This window comes from Mandrillus leucophaeus, unplaced genomic scaffold (genome assembly GCF_000951045.1).
Source record: "Mandrillus leucophaeus isolate KB7577 unplaced genomic scaffold, Mleu.le_1.0 Scaffold122, whole genome shotgun sequence".
Lineage (NCBI taxonomy): Eukaryota > Metazoa > Chordata > Mammalia > Primates > Cercopithecidae > Mandrillus > Mandrillus leucophaeus.
In genome coordinates, this window is record NW_012100543.1 from 3,528,230 (window position 1) to 3,553,332 (window position 25,103).

General features: G+C 43.2%; 2 protein-coding genes across 4 annotated transcripts in view; one reads left to right on the forward strand and one right to left on the reverse strand.

Moving 5' to 3' along the window:
* Positions 1-3,748, forward strand: part of SMC6 (structural maintenance of chromosomes 6) — a 120,332-nt gene extending 116,584 nt beyond the window's left edge. Inside the window, exons 25-26 of the mRNA XM_011971451.1 lie at positions 1,041-1,138; positions 1,938-3,748. Of these exons, the coding sequence (XP_011826841.1) occupies positions 1,041-1,138; positions 1,938-2,052 (213 nt within the window). The 3' untranslated portion in view covers positions 2,053-3,748. The remainder of the gene's footprint in view (positions 1-1,040; positions 1,139-1,937) is intronic.
* A 7,136-nt stretch (positions 3,749-10,884) lies between these two features.
* Positions 10,885-25,103, reverse strand: part of VSNL1 (visinin-like 1) — a 129,594-nt gene continuing 115,375 nt past the window's right edge. For 2 of the 3 annotated variants that reach the window (XM_011971432.1, XM_011971433.1), the window contains 2 exons: positions 17,669-17,884; positions 10,885-12,120 (listed from right to left, as the gene is read on the reverse strand). In XM_011971432.1, coding sequence (XP_011826822.1) covers positions 11,923-12,120; positions 17,669-17,884 — 414 coding nt within the window. In that variant the 3' untranslated portion in view covers positions 10,885-11,922. The remainder of the gene's footprint in view (positions 12,121-17,668; positions 17,885-25,103) is intronic. The other variant, XM_011971435.1, reaches the window with a different exon arrangement.

The following is a 25,103-nucleotide window of genomic DNA, read 5'->3' on the forward strand; positions in this document are numbered from 1 at the left end:
GCACCACATATAGTTTTAAATTAAGACCTTTAAAATATACGTGTTCATGTGTCAATGATTCAAGGTGGTTGAGGAACACTTTGATTTTCTTTTACTGTTATTTAACTCAGAAAATGTAGCCACAGGTCTAGATCATTTAATCCCAAAACCTATTATAACTAAGCATTATTCTTTTTCTCTACCCTGATGTGCTATTTAACTTATTTAAAGATACAATCGAGAAATTGGTCTGTAAGTTCAAATTGGTTTACATTGTACAAATGGTAGAGGTAATGGGGAGAGGCAGACTTTTTACAACCTAACCTTTATCATTGAGGGAAAATTTGAGAGACTTAATGAATTTGAGACTAGCCACTTTTGTTACCATTACCTTGAGTCATTAACCATTACTGTGCAAATTAGATTTATTCTCGAACATTTATTTGCGTCAGGAGAATATTTTCTGATTATTTCAATTGCTACACGTATTTGAGGGAGGGGGGCCATGCATACAAATATTTTGACTATAGAAATTACCTGAAAGACATATTTATTCAGTTATTGTCCCCTAAGAGTTTCTCTTTTTTCCCTTAGAGATGGGGTTTCACTCTGTCATTCAGGCTACAGTGCAATGGTGTGATCATAGCATACTATACCCTTGAGTTCCTGGGCTCAAGTGATCCTCCTGCCTCAGCCTCCCAAGTAACTAGGATGACAGACATGCACCACCATGCCCAACGTTTTTTTTTTTTTTTTTGGTAGAGACAGGGTCTCACTATATTTGCCCAGGCTGGGCTCGAACTCCTGACCTCAGTTGATCCTCTCACCTCCACCTCTCAAAGCACTGGGAGTACAAGCATGAGCCACTGCAGCCAGCCAATTTTCTCCTAATGGTTTCTGGTATTTCTTTTCCAGTATAATAGATTTATTGGACATCATAGATAATGTAATGACTGATCCCTGGATGAAAATCCAGGAGCTTGTATCAGCCCACAGAATGCTGCTTTTACAGAAATGTCACTTACACAGTAGCAATCCTAACTTTTGCCTTTGTTTTTCAGGATATGGTTAATAGGAGAATTGCCATGGACTTGATACTGAAGATGGCAGATTCCCAGCGTTTTAGACAGTTTATCTTACTTACACCTCAAAGCATGAGGTAACTTTTTAAAACTTTCTAGAAACACATCAAGTATACAAAAGGGGGAAAGAAATCTTTTACAATTTTAATTTTTAAAATACAAATACATACAAGACCAATGAAAATAAAAATTAACTCCCCTACTAGTTCGGGAGATTTGGGATGTTTTTCTCTTTTCGAGATATTTAAATTTTACTTGTATTACTTCCCTTTCATAACTGAGGCAAATTGTTACTATTCTGAGTCCGCTTCTTTGTCGTTATCATGACAAACGAAAGTAATATAATTTTAGTAATTCTGTTTGGACTAAAATGATTTATGATTTCCCTAATCTTGCCTCTTTTCTCTTGGTGACTTACAAATGTCAATCTTTCTAAACAAAGAGTTCTACTCTGCTGTCAGTATTTATTGGGTTCCTACAATGTGTCAGACACTATGTCACTTAGAGTTGATATTCTGTCTCTAAAGTGGCCATGTGATTATATGGGGATCTAAATTTGTGGTTGGGAATGTTCAGGTAACTCCTTCCTTGCTGGACAATAACAGAAATTTAAAAGAGGTGATATATAAATTTCTTTCATTTTCTTTTCCTCCAAACTGAAAATCCATGGAATCTAGCAGGAAGTTAATTTTTAAAATTGAAAACAAATTATTTCCTTATTGCAAATGATGTTTCTCCTAGAACTCTAGATATTAGACATATCCCAGATAATAGCCAAATATTTAGGTTTATATTTTCATGAGGTAATATTAGTATTTTTTTTTAATTGGTAAAAGGTTTCTTGGAAATTTGAGTAATTGATTTTGCTTCTTCCAGTTCACTTCCATCAAGTAAACTGATAAGAATTCTCCGAATGTCTGATCCCGAAAGAGGACAAACTACATTGCCTTTCAGACCTGTGACTCAAGAAGAAGAAGATGACCAAAGTTGATTTGTAACGTAACATGCCTTGTCCTGATGTTGAAGGATTTGTGAAGGGAAAAAAATTCTGGACTCTTTGATGTAATAAAATGAGACTGGAGGCATTCTGAAAGAAACTCCTTTATATATCCAACCACAATCAAACGTATAAATAAGCCTAGAAAACCCACTATAACCAGCAATTTACTATTACTTTAAGAAAATCAAAAAAAAAAAGAAAAGAAAATCAATTTCATAGTATTGGTTTTAAATCTTTTTAAGTTTTTTTATACCATCTATTTTTATAGATTCTTTTTCAGAAATAAAATTTTGTACATATATACATGTACATATCTGTTTAGTTTGGGTTCATTTCTATAGCATTTTGTAAGAAAATAAAAGTTTGAGCACCTGATTATATTTAGTTCTGCTTTTCCAGATATTACATTCTATAGTTACCAAAAATGGATGAAGGGAGGGATTTCTCATTGCAGAGGGTGGGGTGCAAGGGCAGTAAGACACTTGTACGGAGCACTGAAGCTTTGCCAATTCTCTACACATGCCTTTTTCTCAGTCCTTTGTCCACCCTACCAAGAGCTTGTAACCAGTATAAGAAGTGGATAATAACAGTTTTTCACTCTGACCTCCAGCATGCTTGCCTGTTTTAAAAGCCCTCAGTTTGCAGTCCTGGGACTCTTCAGGCTTGTCCTTAGCTGAGAGGACACAGGCTAGAGGGATTGTGCAGACCAGGCTGGGAGAAGGGCTGGAAAAACTGGGAGTGGAGGGTGGATCCTCATGGAGCGGGAGAGTAGCTGGTGGCTCCAGGATCCTGAGGCCATGCAGTTGATGGTGAGCTGACATCAATTCTAAGACTCATCCTAATTTAGGGGTGTTAAAAAGTGTGCTGCTTAGAATGATTAAATATAGTTATTGTAAAAAATTATATTTATGAACTTTTTATTTTAGAAAACATGAATTTTATTGCTCCCCGTATTCTTTCTTTGATACTAGGATTCATGCTAAACTTTTAAAGAACATATTGGATATCAAGAAACATTCCTTACATTAGTAGCAATAAATATTAGAATAAATGTTTATGAAATTGAACTATTTTCAGAAAAAGGGCAGTATATTAAGAGCAGGGACTGTTCTCTAGTTATTGAGGAAAACTGGATTTTGTTTGTGTTTTTGGTGGAAGAAGAAGTTTAAGACACTTTAGTTCTTAAATTGAGGTTTGTTGCCAAATGAGAAGTTCACAAACTTGGGCTTTCTAATCTGAGAATTTCCAGGAAGAGGAAAGTGTGTGCTGAATATTTTAAACATTTCTCACTGATCATACAAAGTCTGATTTTTAAATTTACATTTATAATGCCTTTGTATTAAAACTATTTTTAACATGTGCTTTTCCAAATTAAAAATGAAGTAGAGTATACCAAATACATAAACTTCCATTAGCTAAGGAACTAATGTCTGAATTTTGTTATAGTTTTGAATGTTGTGCTCTTTAATACAGAACGGGAAACATAATCCTCAGGTATCCCAGCATCTCTTGTTGAATTGAAGATTATTCATTGCTTTGGCCTTACAAAGTTTTGGTTTCAGCTATCATAAATGAAAATATGTTCCTTTAATGTTCTAAGTAGTGATAATATTATTAGAATGAAAGAATAAAAAGAAATTGTTCTTTTAAAACGTGTAACTTCTAAAAAGAAAACAATTTATATGTATTAAGGTCATGCTTTTGTGAATTGGGGAAAGTAATTGATTAAATTGATCCTCTGTGAATCGTGACCTAAATACATCATACAGGTGACTCTTCAACCCCTAGTTTGTCTTCAGTGCAGCTATCACTGAGGGAAGTTCCAGAAAATAAGAAAGGCTTACTTGGATCTTAAATCTTATCTTCTCAAATCTTTGGGAGTAGAAATGATTAAAATCATTCTTAAAGTGACAAATGTGATGAGTTTTCATAAACCAAAGTGTAAAAAATATAGTTACTGAAATTAGTAATCAACACTAAAGATTCAGTAATTGCCGCCTTAAATATTTTCCAAGTTTTCATGTCTCATTTCTTCCATTTCCTAGTGCTTTTTTTTTTTTTTTTCCCAGGGGCCGGGGGGCATGTCTTCCTCATGTCTGGGCTGTTTATGAGACCAAAATGATTAAATTCTGTGTAGAAAGCTGTTGGCTGGTAGTCATGAATTGGATTAGAAATGTTGGGGACTGATGAAAACCAAGTGATCTAGAATATCTGATTGAAAGTTCTCCTGAGTACAAACTAGATGTGGGGCGTGGGGGAGAAAATGTTTATAAACTTTGTCCTGGGGCAATACTTTTTTGGTTACATTTATGACTTAGCTATGCATCTACATAGATGCCTTCTACTTTAAACAATTCGGATTTTCAGGAGAACTTGGTTTGAAATTTGCAGTCCTAAAAGTGTAGTTACCAACGTTTCATGGCTTGAACTAAATACCCATGGACTTGAAGATATATCAAAATATTTGTAGGAACAGGTTTTGTTATTTAAGGGTTGGCAAAGTAATAATGTGGATATAAATAAGCTGTTTCTTTGAGTCAGCAAATGAAATTTTCTAAAGCATATATAATATTGATAGTTAGCACATTAATTTTAGCATTGGCATCTGGATAGAATCCGTGGAAACAGAAGTGGCCTGAGTGTACTCACTAATTATAGCAAGCTTAACAGGACTTCTTCTGCCTAATTGTTCTCCAGTTTGAAAATGCAGAGATTAATTCATTAAAAAATATTAAGTTCCTGCCATGAGCTAGGGACTGTTTTAATTACTGAGAAGACTGTAGTACTTAAAATACTACACACAGTACTTAAAATACTACTAAATCTGTCCTCATGGAGTTTGAAATCTAGTTAGACATAAGCAATACCGTACATAATATCAGTGACTGCTAATTCTTTTGAATAATAATAAAGCAGTGTAAGGATTTGAGAGAGCAGAGAGGATTGGTGTTTTTTGTTTTTTTTGTTTGTTTGAGACGGAGTCTTGCTTTGTCACTCAGGCTGGAGTGCAGTGGTGCGATCTTGGCTCACTGCAGCCTCTGCCTCCTGAGTTCCAGTGATTCTCCTGCCTCAGCCTCCTGGGTAGCTGGGATTACAGGCGCACGTGACCACACCCAGCTAATTTTTGTATTTTGAGTAGATATGGGGTTTCATCATGTTGGCCAGGCTGGTCTCGAACTCCTGACCTCAGGTGATCTGCCTGCCTTGGCCTCCCAAAGTGCTGGGATTACAGGCATGAGCCACTGCACCCAGCCGGTATTTTGAATGGCGTGTCAAGGCTACAGAAGGCAATATTTGAGCAGAGGCCTGAAACGAGTGATAGAACAAGCTGTGAGGAGGGAAATGTGCAAGGCAAAAGTTCCAGGCAGAAGGAATGAGTGCATGGGGCTTAGAGATAAGAATGAACTTCATGTCTAGGAATTTTAAGGCCAGTGTTGATAGAGCTTAGTGAGGAAGGAGGATTGGTAGGGGGTGAACTTCAGAGGTAGGCAGACAGAGATCATTTGAGGCCCTAAAATTATGGTAAGCAAGAGATGTGGTGTATGCATTTTAAAAGAATCCTTTGGCTGCTGTGTGAATAGATTAAGGTGGAGCAAACATTGAAAGAGTATGAGCAATTTGGAGACTTGCAGTGGTCCAGGTAAGGTTGGGCACGGTGACTTGGACTAAGGTGGTGGAGACAGAAACATTCAGATTTGAAATAGGCAGAAGACTTGCCTATGAGAATACTGGAGTTGTGAGAGAGAAATCAAAGATAATTTTCTTGGGGCCTGAGGCCTAAATAGCTGGATGAACAATGATTCATTCACAGAGGTAGGAACAATGCAGAAGTGGAGGGAGTAATGGCTGCCCTGTGGAGAGATGGAATCTCTGGGCTGTGTATGCAACCTTGAGGTAATTCTTTAGATACTAACCAGCTAGTTAATCACGTACTTGATGGGAAAATTTACACTGGTAAATGTAAGAACTTGGAAAATAATAATATGACTTAGGATACTGAAGACCTGCAAAATGCTGGGAAAAAATTCAAATTGCATGCCCAAACTATGTCGGAAACTTAATTGTTTTCGAAAAAGAAGCTCAGGAAACAGTGTGATATTTTACTTAGAAGCTCTGATTGACCATTTCTTGCTAGACCCCTGTGCATCCTTTGCCGTGAGGCTCTCTGAAGACGTCTGTTTAAGCTTGTGCTTTACTTCTTCATGTGATTTCCAACTGTGTGGAAGAAATAAGTGTCTGGCCTCTAAGAAAGGAGTTTATATTCATCCAGAGACTGTAACACTGAATGAATGAATTACAGGGAAAATGAAGCCTTAAAGCAGTATGATTTCCTTTTTAAAATAGTTTAGAGTTATTTACAGAATGAGAGGAAATATGGAAACTTAGGACTTATAAATGCAGAAAGAGTTGAGACTAGACGTATAGAAAATCAGACACTTGGGGGGTTGGCCAGGCGTGGTGGCTCACACCTGTAATCCCAGCACTTTGGGAGGCTGAGGCGGGCAGACCACTTGAGGTCAGGAGTTTGAGACCAGCCTTGCCAACATGTGAAACCCTGTTTCTACTAAAAATACAAAAATTAGCCAGGCGTGGTGGCATATGCCTGTAATCTCAGCTACTTGGGAGGCTGAGATGGGAGAACCTCTTAAACCCCAGGAGGTGGAGGTTGTAGTGAGCTGAGATTGTGCCACTGCACTCCAGCCTGGGTGACAGAGCAAGACTCTGTGAAAAAAATAATAGAAAGATGCTGGGGGCCTTTTCCCTTCAGACCAGCAGCAGGGCTTAAACAGCTAATTAACATGTTAATTAAAATGGCAGTTGAGTGTAAGCTAGAACCAGTAGAACCCAGGCACACTTAGGAAGCCCGTAGTTAGTCCTGTCTGAAGGAACCCCAGCAGCTGGTTAGGATATCAAGGTCAGTGAGGATTCAGGTTGCTGAGATACAATGTGTGTTTAAATGGAACTTTCTTAAAACCAACAGAATGCAGTAAAAATGATACTTTGTAATTCCCAAGGCTGGGCCAGAAAGGCAATGAAAAGGAATGAAAGTCCGGCCTTGAGCTCTGGAATACCCATGCTGGAGCTCTGTGCTGGCATGGAGGCAGTCTGACATCCCTGAGGCTGCCACAGTGAGAAAGCCTAAGCGAGCCCCTGTGAAGAGAGCCTGAGGCTGCACGGACAGATGCCCTGCCAGCCCTCGGTTTCTCCAGACCGTCTGTTTCACCATCTCTCTCAAGCTACATGACAGATCCCAAGCCAGGCTGCCCAAGTGAATGGTTTGAGAAATGGCTCACAAAAACTCAGAGATAATTAAGTCATCATTTTAGGTCACTAAACTTTGTAGTGATTTGTTATACAGTGATAGTAACTGGTATCTGGAAGCATAAGTACCAAAATAAAAATAAGCTATGTGGCACTGGGTGGAAGAGCCTCGAGGAGACTGTTCATGAACAGCCCCTAAAGGGCCTTGCAGAAGCTGTTACCAGAAGCCTGAAGTCTCAAGGATGTTTTTGGGGAGAGCTGAAGGAATTGAGAGTGGGAGAAAAGGTGTTTGGCAACACTGATGCCATGGTAACATGGAAAATAGGAGATGTACCCAATAAGTAAGGTGATCTAGCCAAGCAGATGTCTAGACAAAGTATGAAAAGGACCCCTTGGCTGCTCTTTGCTGCCTGTGACACAAGGTGAGAAGAGAGATGAATGAAGAAAAGCAATTACATATAAAGGAGGTGAGACTGTTTCTCATTTGCAGACTCTCTTCAAGGTGAAAACTGATTTTCAAATATGAAATGGCTTCAGTGCAAAAGTCAAATCCAGGATGGGACTGTAAGGTCCTCTGTGAGGACCTCAGAAAGATCTAAGGCAGTGTTTTTAGACCTTTTCAGACAGGCAGCAGTCTGCCTTCTAAAGTTGTGCCTTTCGGGTTCCCTCCGTTAAACAGTAGGGCTTCTCGGATTATTACGGGTGTTCTACAGCAATCTCCCAATGAGCCTCTGCTAATGGAGTGGATTTCATAAACTGACACTTGAGAAACCCATAAGGTTTTTAAAATAAGGTCAGCTTAGACTGAAAGACAAAGAGACAGTACAAAATGAGGAGTCTTTCTACTCCTGAAATTGTATAGGCAGGCAGTAGATTGAGAAAACTACTCAGCTGTAAACACTTTTTTTTTTTTTAAATGAAAAAGGAAGGATGGCCCAGAGGGTAGAAACAAGCACAGAAAGCAGAGCCAAGAATCATGGAGAGAAACCCCCAGAGAATAGGACCAAACCCTAGTCAAGGACCTTCCAGGGTGTACCTGGCTGGATTTCAGAATTGCCATAGACCAGAGATTGCCGTGCGCTTTCCCTTCCCCGCTTTTTGGATAGTGTGTCTGTTGCAGTTATTCCAAGCCTGTACCACCATTGCCTAGTGCGTGTGGAAGGGAAGAGAGGAGGTAATTCTCGATTTCACAAGCCTTTGGATCACGAAGAATGCAGCTCAGTGTGCTATCATTGAAGAACCACATCTGAGGAGCTTTATATGATGAGCTCTTGGGCCTCAAGCCTGACCCTGAAGTCCTAATGGTATGAGACTTTTGTGGTTTCTTGAGAGGGGATGAACAATCTTGCATGGGAAAGGATGTGAACTGTGGCCACAAGGTAGACTGTAGCCGACTGTTTTCCAAAGATGATGGCAACAGTATCTTTTATGCCACATATTCTTCTAGAAACTTGCCTCACCCCATCAAGAGATGGAGTCTGATTCCCTTCTTGAATGTGGATTGGCTAGTGGCTTTCTTGTTACCAGTAGAATACTGTGGAAATGATACTTCGTGACTTCAGAGGCTAAGTCAGCAAAGATAAAACTTCCAACTTTGCATGAATACTTGTGCTGGAGACCACAGCCCCTGTGTAAGTAGCACCACTCCCCCGAGACTGCAGGCGCAGAAATCCCCAATCAGCCCCCAGCTGCTCCAGGCCTGTTTCAGCTCCAGCTGCCACCCGACTGCAGCTACATGAGAGACCACGAGGCGGAATCATCCATTTGAGCCCTTCCTGTTCAATTTTCTGGCCCACAGAAGCCAGGAAAAATAATAAAATGATTGTCTTCGTTTTAAGCCACTAGGTTTGCGCGTCAGGTTGTTATGGAGCAATAATAACTGAACCCACTCCCATCACCACCCAATCCTATAGAAACCATTATAATGTGATATTTCCTTTTATTTTATGTGACCCTAGAGTTCTTTTGTGAGCATGCATCTTTCATTTATGTATGAATGTAATACTGGGAAATATATTTTGCTGTTTTTCCCTCATTCAGCATTTTTTAAATGTCCATGTCACCGTGTCCATCGGTCTGTTGTTTCCAGCTGCTGCGTAGCGTGCCATAGGGTGTATCCACTGTATTTTCCTTACCTGTTTCTCTAGTGACAAACCGCTACATTGCCTCCAATACCCGTCTCGCAACTATCCTGGGACAAGTCCCCTTATAGCTCTCAGTGGGAGTTTCTTGGGATAATACACCTGGAGTGGGAATGCTGGGACAGAGGGAATAGTATACTTCTAGCTACACGCTGCTGGCCATCTCTGCAGCATCACTGCACCAGTCCACACTCTCACAGCATCAGGGACTTAAGCGAATAAGAAGATGCTTGCTTACTGGCCCAGCTTCTACATTTTATTTATAAAAAGAACCAGTGAGTCTGCTGGAGGGTTTGTTTTCCATCACTTCCTTTCATGAAGGTCTTACTTCAGATGTCACCTCACCAGCCTGTGGGTAGGGCTACCAAAGTATCCCGTCTGTCTCCTCCCTGTTATCCTGCCCTGCCCTTCTTCATAGGTGTTATAATTTGGCATTTGTCTGTCTGTGTGTATTTAGTGTGTCTCCCTCACCACACAAGCATGATGTTAGGTGCACAGTAGGTGACCAGTGAAGATTTGTTATGAATGAATTACTCAGGGCCTGGTTTAACCTGGTGCCATTCTGAAGCACTCCACAGCTCCTCACCTGCCCGTCCTCACTTAGTGAGGAAGGAGTCTTGAGATGTACTGCGCCTCCCTGATCTCTCCCTGCCTGCAGTTTGGGCTCACCATGCACAAGGGTGAAGGGTATTAGGACATTCTATTCACATGTAGGACTATCTCCTCAGGGCAGAATTTTGGTTCTATCCCTGTTTCAGGTACCATTGGTGTCCTAAGTGTTTGTAATGAGGTCACCATTTCTTGTTGAATGAATAGAATCATTAGGCCCTAGTTTAGTGTTATTTAATGATCCTAAGACAAATAAAGAATGGTAAAAAATGCATTCAATAAAAAGTACTTGAATAAATAATATAGCATAAACTGTCTGTTACTAAAGCCACTAGCTGTATGTGGCGAATTACATTTAATTACAGTATAAGATTCAGTTCCTCAGTCACGCTAGCCATACTTAAAGTGCTCAGTAGCCATACGTGCAGTTACAGCCAGTGTGCTGTGCAGATGTAGACCTTCCCATCATCAGAGAAAGTACTATTGGGCAGTGCAGTGTAGAAAACTCAGCTCTCTAGGGGCGCATGTTCTGAAAATGCAAACCTGCTTTTAGAGGTTTTGATGGAATCTCTTTTGTCTCTTTCAAGATCAAAAGAGCCAGAGTTCTATTCTGTTATTAAAAATAACTACTTCTGTGTTTTTGCCTACTTTAGATTTGGGAAGACAGACGTCTTCTTTCCTACTGACTTATGTTGGGGGACACCCGCCCGCAGCCTACCTACTGTGTGTGTACAGCTCCACATAGTTGCATTGAACATACCTACTGTGTGTGTACAGCTCCACATAGTTGCATTGAACATTAGCACCAAAGTCACACTGAGATAGAATTTATTGTCAGAGAATGAACATTTTTTTTCGGATGAACAAATCTGTTCTACTTTTCACATGCCGTGTTCATTGTCCCTCTTTTGGGAGCCTGGATGAAAAGCTGGAAAGTTGCTTTTTTCCCTTTTGTTGTCATTAATTCTTCAAATTCCAAAGTTGTGTATTTAAGAGTAGATTTAGTAAGTTGTTGCTAGCATCTGCTGCTATTTTAAAATTTTAAAATAAGAATTAGGGGGAAAATCAATTGTTATAAATTTATTTGGGACATTTATTGCCACCACATTGGAAGCCTTTGAAAATTCAAACAGAAACCAATACACTTCCATCTTTTTTACTTCCGATAAATAATATCTTTGTGTATATGTATATATAGATAGATATACTTAATCAATAAATCATTTAGCAGGGATTTTACATTTTATACTGCATTCATCCAAAACAGCTCTTTCCAGATCGATAGGATGCAAATGAGGTAAGAATTAAGGCAAACCCAAAAGGCATGCAAATGTAGTACACTTATATTCACTGATAATACAAGCTCTTGTGGTGTGTGGACCAGACACAGGAGCCAAGGGTCCCTCTGTGTCTGTCCAGTACTATTTTACAGGAGGGTAGTGACATAGCTTATAATTAAGTTACATTACCGTGGGGGTCTCAGTGCTACTAACATTATGTAATCAAGGAGATACGAGCATTAGCAAAACATGAACAAGAAATCATATAACTCTTTGCAGTACATTTCTGCCCAGGCTTTGGAGGAAGAGGGATTTTTATGAAATGATATTACACATATCACATTGTGGCAGGTTGTTTTGTTTTGTTTTATATATGCTTTTAAAATTCATTAGCAAATGACATTCTCATGCACACAAGTGTTTCAAACACAAGAAGCAAGTCCATTTATAGGTAGTCCAAGCAATATTTGTGTGTGTGTGTGTGGGTGTGTGTGTGGGTGTGTGTGTGAATAGCTGCAGACTGAATGGAACATTGAGACTTTTGTGCAGTCCATAGCACTGACATCAGCTCATTTCTGGATGTCGCACTGCAGAAGTAATACAATGGAAGGGTCGCTCTTTGCAGCTTCTTTGAATTCATCCAGTGTAATCTGGTCATCTTTGTTCTTATCCATCTTGCTGAAAATCTTGTCTACTCGCTGCTCAGGCGTCAGGCCATCCTCGTTCATTTTCATCATGATCACAGTGCCTACCATTTTGTAGATAGCCTTGTGGAAAAGAGCATTGTAGGTGATATTACCGGAAACCCAGGAGGACAGAGAGCTCTTCTTGCCTCCCCTTCACCTGACTGGATCCCACCTATCCTCCAAGCCTCAGCTTCCCTTTCCCCAGAGGAGTTTCACTCCTTGTGCTCAAGTTTCTGTGACAACCCATACCATCTCCCCCATCAGAATACATCTCGCCTTTATTAAAATAACTGCTTCGTCTTCCCCACTAAAGAGTACATTCTATGGAACTAGAAACCATGTGCTCCTGCAAGTCCAGGGCTTGGTACGATGCCTGGCACATCGTAGGACTCAATAAATACTGATCAAATGAAAAAGCTTTAGCTGCTGGAACATGGGATGTGGGGCAAGGGGCAGTAGGAGGGAGGGCCAGGTGAAGTGTTGAAAGATGAAGCTGGAGAGAGGGAAATGAGAAGCAGATCACAGAGTTTTCCTAGGATAGGATAAAGAATTTGACTTTATTTCAAATAACTCCTTAAATGCTACTGAATAAGAGATGACATAATCAAATATGGGTGAGTCTTGTGACCAATTGGATATAGAAGAATTTGGGGTGGCTCCCAGGTTTCCGGCTGGAGGAAGTGGTTAGAAAGGGTAGCTCAATGGTGAGATTAGAAATGATGGATTAGGAATAGGTTAAGGGAGGAACACGATGGGTTCAATTTTAAACATTCTGCATCTAGGTGCAGAAAACAGTCAGAAAGCTTTGGGGATTTAGGAAAAGATGAAATGTGGGGCCAACCGATTAGAAACTTAGAGTCTAGTAAGCCAGCCAAGCCAGGTGTACCATTAAAGTTGAACTCTGCAAAAAGTTACTTTAGGGAGAGTTGTGGAGCAGGGACTCTGTTTATGAGTTAAAGAGTAGAGTGAGAAGATTTCAATTATCCAGGCCAACTAATTGTATACAATCAGTTCTTAATATGGAATTTCCAAAGTATAAATTATTTTCTTTCTTAGAAAAGTGCCTTAAAAATAAATGCCCATCTATACAAAGACTTGCATGAGAACATTCACAACACTATTATTAATAGCCAAAATGTGGAAATGACCCAAGTGCTCATCAACTGTAAACAAATAGGATACAGCTATACAGTAAAAAATACATACTATTTCAGCAACAGAAGACAATGAATATGCTACCACATGGATAAATCTCAAAAATTTAAAGAAGCCAGACGCAAAAGGCCATATGTGATGTGATTCCATTTGTGTCAAATGCCCAGAAAGGCAGCCAATTCCATGGAGACACAGTGATGTGTTGGTTGCCAGAGCCTGGGGTAGGAGCAGGCCTTTGGGCATGAGGGATCTAATTGGGGGAATAAAAATGTTTTACATTTACATTATGGCGATGGTTGCATATCTCTGTACATTTACTAAAAATCATTTAAGTTGTACACTTAACATGGGCGAATTTATGGTCTGTAAATTATAACCCGTAAAGTTGTTTTTAGAAATGCCAATCAGAGCAAACCACTAACTAGAAAGCGCTTTATTTAACGAGTTAAAATCTCCACTGAGATAAAATATTTTGTGTGTGTTTACTTTTGTAGCTAGATGGTATTGATGTATCATGGAACACTTTAAGAAAGTTGTCTCTAAAAGAGGCAGACTTTCCGAAATTTCATTTTGTGGATAATTGGTAGACAAGGTCCTGACTAGTCTAGAAGCCAGAGTGGTGCACAAGCGAAAAGCAGGGAAAGTGTACCGTGTCTGGAATTTAAAAAGAGACAAATGGTCCATCCATATGTGAGCTGCCACTCTCACCCTGGCCTTTAAAAGGTGAAATCAAAAGCCCTTACATGAGGCAATGGATATGAGGACAACAAGACAAGTGCACTATTAATAAAGTCAGGGTAATAAGAAATGTAAACACAAGAGGTCCCTCCTGAACCTCAGGAAGCAACTCTGAAAATGGCAGGATCTCAATAATTGTATCCATGATGCAGCCCTGCATTTCGGACTGTGAACACGACAACCAAGAAGGGCCGTTTCAGATGCAGACTATTACAGGTAATAATATCACGAAGGCCGGGCATGCCAGACTTGGAACTCATTGCGAACCTGCCCCTGTGGTTCCCAGCCCTGATGGACCTGTACTGACTTGCCTTTCACTATAACTAGAAAACTGGACAAAAATAAAAGAAATAGCTGTGCTCAGACTTTACAAAAGACTGTAATTTACAAGACTGTAATTCCTAGGAGGTGGGAAACAAAGTAGATGAACCCTATGATCTCAGCCCGGAATTCCTTCCTGGACTGCAGCAGCATAAGGAGGAGGGTCCCAAGCAGGGCTGTCTCACCGACCGGAGGAGACAGCAGTTGGAGGCGGAAGGTGAAGATAGCCAGAAGTTTTGGGGTAGAGGACCAGAGAGGAAGCTAGGCAGAGAGAAAACTTCAGCAATCTGCCTAGGAGGTCTCCTCGATGTTTGTCTGGAAACTAGGCTGCACACAGAGGCTGAAAGTCCACAAAGAAGTTTCCGAACAATAAGCTGAACAACTCTTGGTGCTCACACAGGCTTGCAGAGCATTCTAGTTCTTAATGCAAAGAGCTTGCTAAATGCCTGGGCATTCGGGAGGGCTATTGTCCATTCCTCTTCTTTCTAAAGCAAAGTTTCTTGCATGAGTTTTCTATAGTCACTGTCTTTACTTCTTCCACTCCCATTCTCCTGGGCTGCTCCAACTCCTCTGAAACTATTCTCGATGAGTTCACCTATGGCCTCCAGGTTTCCAAATCCAATTGTCAATGATTACTTTTCTTTTTTACTTCTCCTATCAATAGCGTTTGACATGATTGCGCGTTCCATTCCTTCCCCGCAAAACAGTGTGTTTCCCTTCCAGGACTTCTCACTTTTCCTTTTTCACTTTGACCTTATTGACAATTCTTTCTCCATCTCCTTTACTTATTTGCCTCATGTTCTTCACCTCTAAACATCAGGTTGCCCCAGGGCCTCAGTCCTCTGGAAACCTCTTTTCTATTTATATTCTCTGTCTAGTTACACTCTGATATATCTTCTTTCACTTAAATATCTGAATAAGTATCACCACACACCGGGCTGGTTCCAACCAGCCAGAGTACAGAAACCTCACTAAATATATGAGAAAATCAATAAGAACCCCAAAATGGTCACAAGTTGGTCACTGGGCTAACTTACTTCAGAAAACCTACTCTCCATCTGCTCTAAAAGCTTAAAATTATAAAGCTGCCTCAAAAAAATCACACTAATTTACATATAACTTACCTGCCTGTCAAAACTAATCTCGGCACTCTATAAATGAAGACAACAAAATACAGACACTATAGTGTAACATTCATAACGTCCAGGAACCAATAAAAATTATTACACATATCACGAAGCAGGAAAATGTGACCCATAACCAGGTGAGAAATCAATCCATAAAAGCTCCCCATGAGAATGCTATGCTGAATAGAAGTAAGGAAGAGCTAGAAGCAATGGGGAGAAATGTGAAAGAACTAAGAGAAATAAAAGCAGCCGCTGACAGCCAGGAGCTGGTCTGGACTGTCCGCTGACAGCCTTGGTGCTGCCGGGAGCTGGCAGGTTTCACACTCAGGTTTCACACCAAACATAACCAATGTCACAAAATGCCAGTGACCATGATGGAGCAAGGCAAAAACAAGACCACTCTGTCATTAAATCTGAACACAGACCCAAGACACCAAGCATCTCTGCTTCCTGCTATGATGAGTGACCACTGATTCTTCACCCATTAGAGCATTGAGTCGGTGTGTGGGCCCCCCTCCTAGATACCCAATCACAGAAGTGTCCCCACTCCCTGACAGCACCCAATCCACAGTAAACCTCTGCTTCCCCAAACCCTCCCCAAATCACCCTCCCAAAGTGCAGATCCTAGAAGTCCTTTCTAACACCCTCCTGCTGAATTGCACCAAGATTCCCTCACTGCAAGCAGTAATAAACTCAACTTGTGTAAGTGGGGGTATGTCCTTGGGGACTTTGGCTGAAGGGCATTGACAAGGATTAGAGAGAAAAGTTTTGGAGAGAAAGGGATTTGGTGTCCAATGAGGGGAAATGACAAGAAGTCAAAGAAGAGAAAAAAACTTGGAAAAACCAACTCTGTAGGGACCTTATAGAGAGACCTTGGAGGGAGCCAAGTTAAGTGTGGAAGATGGACAAAAGATTAAAGAGTGAGAAAGATGAGAAAATCAAGCCACGTATTTAGAATTATTGTGCTGTATCTTTTCTGATAACCTGTTTGAAAAAATATATATTTAATTGAATGAAGGGAATACAAATAAAGAACTAAGATGTTAGTTTTCTGGGTATGTTTGAAAGGGAGTGGGCATTGAAGATAGAAGGGGAGAAGCCAACAGAGAAGAAGAGACTAAAGATGTGGAAAGAGAGGGTGTGCAAGTGAACAAGGCCAGCTTCCCAGGCAGCGGGTTGACGGGTGACTTCTCTCTGAAGCTGGGAGGAGAGTGAGAGTGCTATGGGGACTTTGGGGCTTTGGCCTCTGTTTCTTGCAGTCATCCCATTTTCTTGTGGGGATCCATCCCGCCTGATCTCAGCTCCTGGTGTCTGGATGGGGCATCCCCCCAGCTCCAGGATGGAGCACCTGGCTCTACCTTCAGCAAGTGGTAAATTTCTCTCCTTGGTCAGAGTGGCTGGTGCAGGGGTGGGAATCCATGCTAAGACAGTCAATCAAAGGAAAGCTACTGAATCATGCATCTGCTCTTGCATGCCTGCCAGGCTCCAGGCTGGGTCTGGGTGCTGGGCATGCAGCCGTGAGGGCAGAGCCTCCTCACAGAGCTTGCATTCTGCCGTATATTCCACTGAACAAGGTAATCTGGGGCAGGGACAAACGTTGGGACAAAACCCCTCTTGGTAAGGGTTAGATTGCTGCTTTGGTGTGGGGGTGGAGTGGGCATATTTGGGAAGGGATGTGGGAAGGAAGGCCTCTGTGGGAGGTGGGATAGGACCAGAGATGGAAGTAAAGTGAGGGAGGAGCCCCCAAAGGCCAGGGGAGGACATGCTCGGCAGAGAGAGAGGAAAACCAAGAAGACCTTCACATTGGGAGTGCAGTATGCAGGGGCTGGCATGGCAGAGGAATCCTGGGTTACTCACAAACACAATGGGCAAAGCCTGCTTGCTGTGAAATGATCAGAACCTGGAAGGATGTCCCGGGAGTCCCTGACAGCCTCGGAACCCCACAAGGTGCAGCTGGAGTGAGGCAGAGCAGAGATATGCCAAACGCAAGAGAAACTGAGCCCATGACATCCTTTGTGCCCAGTAAGACAGGTTCATGGGAGATCCGGTAGTGAGTGAATGGCAGATGACAATGCCACTGTCATGACAGTACGGGCCCCAAGGCTTGGTTCTGGGACCTCCCCAGCACTGTGCTGCAGTGGGAACAGAAGCGGGAGAAGTCCAGGCGTGGTGTGCAGCTGGCAGGGCTCAAGCACAGAGAGAAGGAACCACGAAGGCCCTGCACCTAGGAGGCTGCCGTGGGGTCTCCTTCTGTGCCCACCACCCGCCAACCATGCCCCAGGCCTCACCTCGATGATCTCCAGCATCTCCACTCGGGTGATCTTGCCATCACCATCCAGGTCATACATATTGAAGGCCCAGTTCAGCTTCTGCTCAAAGCTGCCCCTGGAGGTGATGGACAGAGCGCAGATGAACTCTCGGAAGTCGATGGTGCCATCTCCATTCTTGTCGAAGGTTCGGAAGGCATGCTGGGCAAACTTGGAGGCGTCTCCATAAGGGAAGAACTGCAAAGGAGAACACACGCAGTCAGGTGTCGGGAGGGGACGGAATTGGGGCGACGAGGTAGGTTCCTAATGACAGCACCACAGGTGCTCCAGGGCGTTGTTAGAGCCTCACCCATTGGAGAGCGGTTTGGCCTGACTGTCAAGGGCAGGCGTTAGGGGAGGCTTTCTCACAGCAGGTACTCAGGTATAGGCACCTCATTGTTTCCTGTGGGTGAGGTTGGTGACATGTGGCTTTCAGTCGATGGGGCTTGGAGTTGGTCAACAAGCACCACCTGACGCTAGTGTTGCAGCATCTCTGCTCACTGCCCCCAGGAACAAGACTGAGGCAGACAGCAGTTTCTCTCCCCACACAGGCGGTGCTACACGAACTTCCATGTTCCTTTAGATATGAGAATCCAGCTTCATTGCTGCCCAGTAGGGCCAGAGGGAGGGTGCCTGGACCTAGTTTCTCCTGCCACCAGCCCTCGTCTTGGGCCCACACTTATCCCCTCCCTGGGTGAGGTTCCAGTTTCTGACTTCTTTTTGCAGGGATATTTCTTTTGCAGAACAGACATTTAAAACCCATTAAAAATAGAACATGACTGGGCTTATTTTCGAGAGACATAAAGAGGTTTCTTCACAGAGCCAACTGTCACCAGGGGTGTGTGGGAGGCAGAGAATGGACACAAGGAGGAAAGGGAAGCAGAGACCACAAGGAGGGAAGGCCATAGGGAATCAGTAGGTGGTGGCCTCAGTTCCCTTGGACATAAGCCTAGGCCAGTCACAAACAGCAGGTAGTACTGATAATTAACAAGGAAGAACTGCAAAGCCCCAAATACAACCAAAAACAAACCTTGTGCTATTTTAAAGCAGAGAAGTTATGTATGTGTTTCTGGATGGAAAAATCTGGGTTCTGGGCTCTACAGACAAGCACTACAAGGTCTATAGAAGATTACTGAGGATGCTCATTGATATCCCTATTCCTTCATAAGTTTTGCCACCTGCTGAGTGGACCAGGTGAGCAGCCTTCATACAGATGGCCTCTTAGCCCACTCTGGGCTATCCGCCTCAAGGAGCCCTTGGTCCATCTTTCTCACTGTGCATCCCGCCCTGGGTCCTGCAGAGCCCTGCTGCCCACTCCTCCTGCACCTAGAAGCACATTGGAAGGTAGAAAATTTCCCTCCAGACATAAGACATACTTTAACAGAGAAGGATTCTATACATGGGGCCCAGGGAACAGCCAAGCATTCCAGGAGGAAGAAAGTACCCATTGCTTATATTTCGGTAGTACCCACTGCTAGGCACAACGACCTGTTCCAGAGACTGTTACTCTGTAACAAATCACCCCAAAAGCTAGTGGCTTGAAATGACAACAATCATTTTATTATCTCACGAAATAAACATTTGAGACCCATTTCTTTTTTTCATCAAACATATCTTTTCCTGGTTACAAAGGACAATGTTCTCTTATGTTCCCTCGTCCCCTAAACACATCTTTCATTTCTGTTATCCTTCATTTTTCATTATTCATCAAAATTCACTAAGTTCTTTTTCATGTCGGGCCCCGTCTTGGGTACTATGGTCTCAGAGGGCAGTACCTCAAGGTCTCTGTGTTCCGAGACTGCACAGTTAATGGGGGGACTTTACTCAAAACTGACTTGGTCATGTTACTTGATAAGAACTAGAACAGAGGAGAAGGCAAAGTATTACTAAAGCTCAGAAAATGAGTGTTCATTTCAAGGAGGGAGTTGTAGAGGGAAGGGCTTTCCTTCTTTGAACAGCTCAGCATGACCCCAGCCCCTCACCCCCAATGCTACTTAGGTGCTTGGTACCTGAGGACAGGCTGCCAGGTGCTGAGTTTTGAACTAAACAATGTTGAACCTGAAAACTTCCAAATAGGCAAGTTTGCTCCTCCTGTGCCTTATGCATGAGTGGTCCTGGTCCCTTTCTAGAGGGTGCCATTTGCTGATGTGTTCATCTGCCTCGCGATTAGGGGCCTGGGTGGAGCTGGCACCTGTGAATCTGACTTGGAGTGGAGCAGAGCGAGCCCCTGGGCAGGATCCCAAGTCCCCTTAGTGCTGTTTACCCGCCAGCATTTCTATGTGCAGTTGGCATGAGACCAATGGGCACGAAACCTCCATTCATGTAGGTTGCTGGCAGTGTAATGCTTTAACTATCTTATGTCTCACAGCCTACTTTAAGGTTAAGGGATATTTCACAGTTTTATCTAAAAATAGCCGGGCATCTTAGGTCAGTATATTAAAAATTAATTTAAGTATAAAAAACCTTGAGAGAAAAATCAGTGGTGAATTTTGAGCTATAAAAGTTACATATGCCTTGCAGAAGGTCTGTATACTGACTTTTACAGCCAACATGTTTACTTTAGAACTGAGTGTGTACTCAAGAGCCCTCAAATTTCTGGAGGGGTTATTTCCTTTAGGAAATTTATCCTATCATGTTCTGAGTGCTTTGAGTTTTTCTAACTAGGAAAATGCTCCTTATTTTGACAAAATAATTCAACTCTAGATGGATCATCACAGAGAAACGAAGCCGCATTCTCTTCAATTTCTGTAGGAAGAAGTCAGGGTCTTGAACTCAGATTTACTTTTCTCGGAGGACAACAGGGCCTGAAAAGCACAGTATTTTTCTTTTTTTGCATACTCTTGCTCAATTTCTTTTTAACTCAATGTATTTTTCTTGAACTCTAGTATTAAATTTTGACATGGAAGTAATATTTGATGGCAGTAATAATCTATAAATAATACGATAGATACAAAGAACTTTGAGGTTGAAGAATTATAAATATATATATACACACTCATATGTATATGTATATACATATGAGTGTGTATTAGTGTTCTCTCACTTACTTTTCATAACAAAATCTGACATTGTACATTCCATTTTGTGGACGAGGAAGTGGAAGCCTGGAAAGGTCAAAGGCATTTGCCTAAGATTCCTGGCTGTCTGCAGCAGAGGCTGGATTTGAATGCAAATCTTTCTGACCGTTTCTGCCACACCTTGAGATTTATCTTAATCAAGTGTTAGCTGAGGAAATAAACCTAACTCCACATTTGATGAAGCAACCAAATTTGTTGCATTATGTAATTATTAGCATCCATTGCCTCTGAAGCTTGAAATTCTCTGCTCTGAGTATTTTCGCCACCTTCTGGCAGCACTTATGTACTGCAAGGAAATTACTAAGATGCTACTGAGTTACTTTCTGACTCATTCTTTAACTCAACACTGAGCAGCTGCTATGTGTCAAGGACGGTGTTAGGTGCTGGCAATAAAATAGAAGAAAGACGTAGAGCATTAAGGACAGTGGGGGGAAATAGGCATTAATCAAACCACCATATAAAGAAGTATAAAATTATACTGTGATAAATTACAAGCGTATGGACCTGCGAACAAAAGTAACGGACATGATATTGTCAGTTTCAAGCTTTAAAACATTCGTGTGTGGTCCTTTCCCCCCATCCTAATATACAGGTTGCTGACAATTCATTGTTCTTCATCATAGCCGTGAGTTTCACAGTCTGAGACATCTTGGGATTACACAGACCTTGACTGCTCCCGGTTGTACTCTACACCCTGTCCCTGAACCGACCAACCCACAGAAGAAAACCCCAGGAAACACTTGAGGTATTTTCTTTCCCCAGGCAGACAACAGGAGTCTTTGCGTGGTTTAACCAGCTTCCTCCTGAACAGGGCAGGAGCTTTTCCTACAGACAGTGGGCCCGACTCTGCATTTCTTTCTTTTCAGTAATCTATCTAGTTGTGAATATCAAAATGTTTGTTTCCTCTAAGAGGTGGCACATGAGAACCAGACACATTAGCCTCTGGGCCTCCAGGGCTCCACCCAGCGTGGGCACAGAAAGGCTGTGTGATCTACAAACACTGTGCCTCTCTCCAGTGACATAACATTTCCTCTGCACCCCCTCTCCCAGCCCTCCCCAGCACCATTGCTGCCTGGATAGCTTATCCTTCCAGAGAAAATATTGCAACATTTCCCACATGAATCTCTCCCCTCCAAAGATCCCTGGTTCACTGCCTCAATGTGATGGAGGAGGCAACTCCCCAAGAAGTTCTCCAGCCCAACCCTTGGGTGGGGGTGGGGTGGGCACAAGCAAGGCCTTGGCCAGGACTCGCCCTTGCCCATGCAACAGCTGATGTGCTGTGTCAGAAGAGGTGGCGGCAAGGCGACTTCGGAGGATGCCTCTCTCCAGGGCTCTGCCCAAGGCCCAGCTCCTGGCTAATGCTGGGCAGCCCTCAGACCTCAGAATAGATTTCTGCCCATTAGTCTGCTGGAAATAGAGCTCATGACAGGAAACAGGGCTTCAAAACACCAGAAGAGTATTCTTGGACTGCTCCGCTGCTCACAGTCTTGGAGAGGTCCGCCACCCAGTCCCTCGTAAGACATGGTTGCTTTTCAAACACCCTCACTTGGGTCAGTTTTGTTTCTTTTGTTCTGAAATTTCAAAGGCCTATTTCGCTTGACCTGTGAACGTACAAATACAATCACTCTGCAATACAGTTGCTCCACCTCCAAGGTCATCTCCCCTTACCCTGCCGGAATTAGCCAGTGTCTTCTAGCCTGTTCTGGATGACCTGGTCTTGTACCCACCTCTTCAGGCCCTGCTGCTGAGACAGTGGTTACTGTTTCATGAGTGTCTCTCATGGAACAAGGCCCTAAGCAGGTCCTTCTCACAGGCCACCCCAGCTGATTCTTTCAGCAAGGGTAGGACTTGGAGGAGGGTCATTTTTCTGGGGTAATTGGCATGAGGTCACATCACTAAGGGGTGCAGGGGTATCAAACTCAGTGCCATCTGAGTCAAAGCCCTGGTTCTTCCCAGCACCAACTGCAGTCTCCTTCTCCTCCCACACTAGCCCTGCAGACAGACCCTCAGTCTCTCTGTTCTGGGGTCTTGACCTTCCTTGGCTACGCTGTACCTCGGAGGCTCCCTCTCCCTCATGCACTGTCAGGCTGCTCTTTGCTTTAGGCCTGCTGGGCTTGTCTACCTCCTGTGGGAGCCGCCAAGGACAGGAGCTGTTCAGATGAGCTCACCCCTAACTCCTTGCCCTGGGGGCTGAGGCCCTAACTGGGATGGTCAAGCCTTTCCAGCAGACCTCCTGCCAATGGGCAGAAGGTTAGTGATGGGGTCTCATGTGCCTTGAGATGCTGACCATATGCCTTTGAGAGGTCACTTGATATTTGGTTTTGGCTTTCAGCTCTTCACATTCATGAGGCCTCCCCCCAGGAATAGGACCTCATTGTCGTGGTACATTCATTGCTTCCTAACTTCCCCTACACTGAGGCCCTTCCATCCATCGTCACCACAGCTCCAGGGGAAACTTTGCACACCCATGTTTGGTCAAGTTTCCTTCCCACACCCGTCAATAGCATCTAATTGTTCTCAGAAGAAAGAAAAAGACTGTTTCCAGGCCTCAGAGACCTTTCTGGGTCTGGTCCCCACCTCTGTGTCCAACTTTGGGTACCCCTGGCTCCCTTGTCCCCGGGCCGCTTTCACTCTCTGGGGCCTTGCTGTCTCTCCCTCCCCTGCCATGGTCATGGAACCTTTGCCGTGCTGCTGCTGTTGTCTGAAAGTTCCTTTGTTGCCCTTGGCCCAGTGAACCCCTGTTCATTCTTTAGACCTTGATTTGGTCTTGGTCAGACCCCTGTTACACACATGCATGTCACTGGGTCCCCTCTTAGGGAACATTTGTTACAATTGTGAAGAAATGTTCACAGGATTGTGGATTTGTGCCCTTTTTTCCCTAGTAGACTGTAAGCTAAACGGGGCCGAGAATGACCTGGTTTTGCCATTGCTGTAATCTCTGGTGCCTGGTACGGGGCCAGGCACACAGTAGGTGCTCAGTAAACGTCTGTTAAATAAACAAGTGACTCAGCAAGCAGATCGTTTCGAGGCCTTGAAAGACTGGGCAAATCTACCCACTGACCAGTAGCAGGGTTGAAATGTGCTCTGGAAGCTGCCTGAAGCCGGCTGTGCTGCAGAAGGCTCACCACTTGGCCTGCAAGCCCGTTCACATTACTACTCAAGCAGATGACTCATGAGGAGATGAATCAGCCCAGAGCAGCACTTGCACTTAGTCACGTGGATGGGAAGAGGAGAGACATTTTCCCTTAATTAGAAATGGTGAGTCCAAAAACTGTTTCCTGCCAAAGCATTCATTCAACAGATACTCACAGAAGCCCAATTGGTGTTGGGCTCCATGCTGAGCTTTGTGAGGGCAGGAGGGAGAGTGAGGAGAGGCAACCACAAATAAGAAGATAGAAGGCCTGGTCTCTGCCCTCAAGCAGATGTGACAAGCCAAAGGTAGGTGCAGCCTGACACGTGAGCTCCTTCCACATGTAGGCTCTCCAGAAGGAGGTTAAGGACACCCTCGGCCACCCCCACCCTCAAAGGGGTCACACAGATCCTAAGGTTGCTTCTCAGAGCGGCCCTATCCCTTGTCCTCTGGGTAACAACTTCCATTCTCTATTGTCACTGCTTCTTCAACATTATAGTCTTTATTACAAGGCAGCCATTATTAGCCTGTGATTCTTGTATAATTACATTTATTTGAGAATAAAATTACTTTTGAACTAAATTTCTAGAGAAGGGGCTTTTGCCTCCTGGGGCAAGATAAGCAATTTTCACTTATGTCCTAGACCGGATCTCTCTGTTCGCACAGACTGCCCCAGAAATGTCATGAACTCCCAGAGAATTTCTTCTGCTTTTTTGTAAAAAATGAGAATCAGGCAGTAGAAATCCAGCCTCCTTACCTTCCAGTCTCCTTCACATTACAGTGCTCACTGGCCGGGCGTGATAGATCACGCCTGTAATCCCAGCAATTTGGGAGGCTGAGGTGGGTGGATCACGAGGTCAAGAGATCCTAAGACCATCTTCACCAACATGGGGAAACTCCATCTCCACTAAAAATAAAAATTAGGCAGGGTACAGTGGCTCATGCCTGTAATCCCAGCACTTTGGGAGGCCGAGGCAGACGGATCACGAGGTCAAGAGATCAAGACCATCCTGGCTAATATGGTGAAACCCCGTCTCTACTAAAAATACAAAAAATTAGTTGGGCGTGGTGGTGGGTGCCTGTAGTCCCAGCTACTCGGGAGGCTGAGGCAGGAGGATGGCATGAACCCAGGAGGTGGAGCTTGCAGTGAACCGAGATCGCACCACTGCACTCCAGCTTGGGCGACAAAGTGAGACTCCGTCTCAAAAAA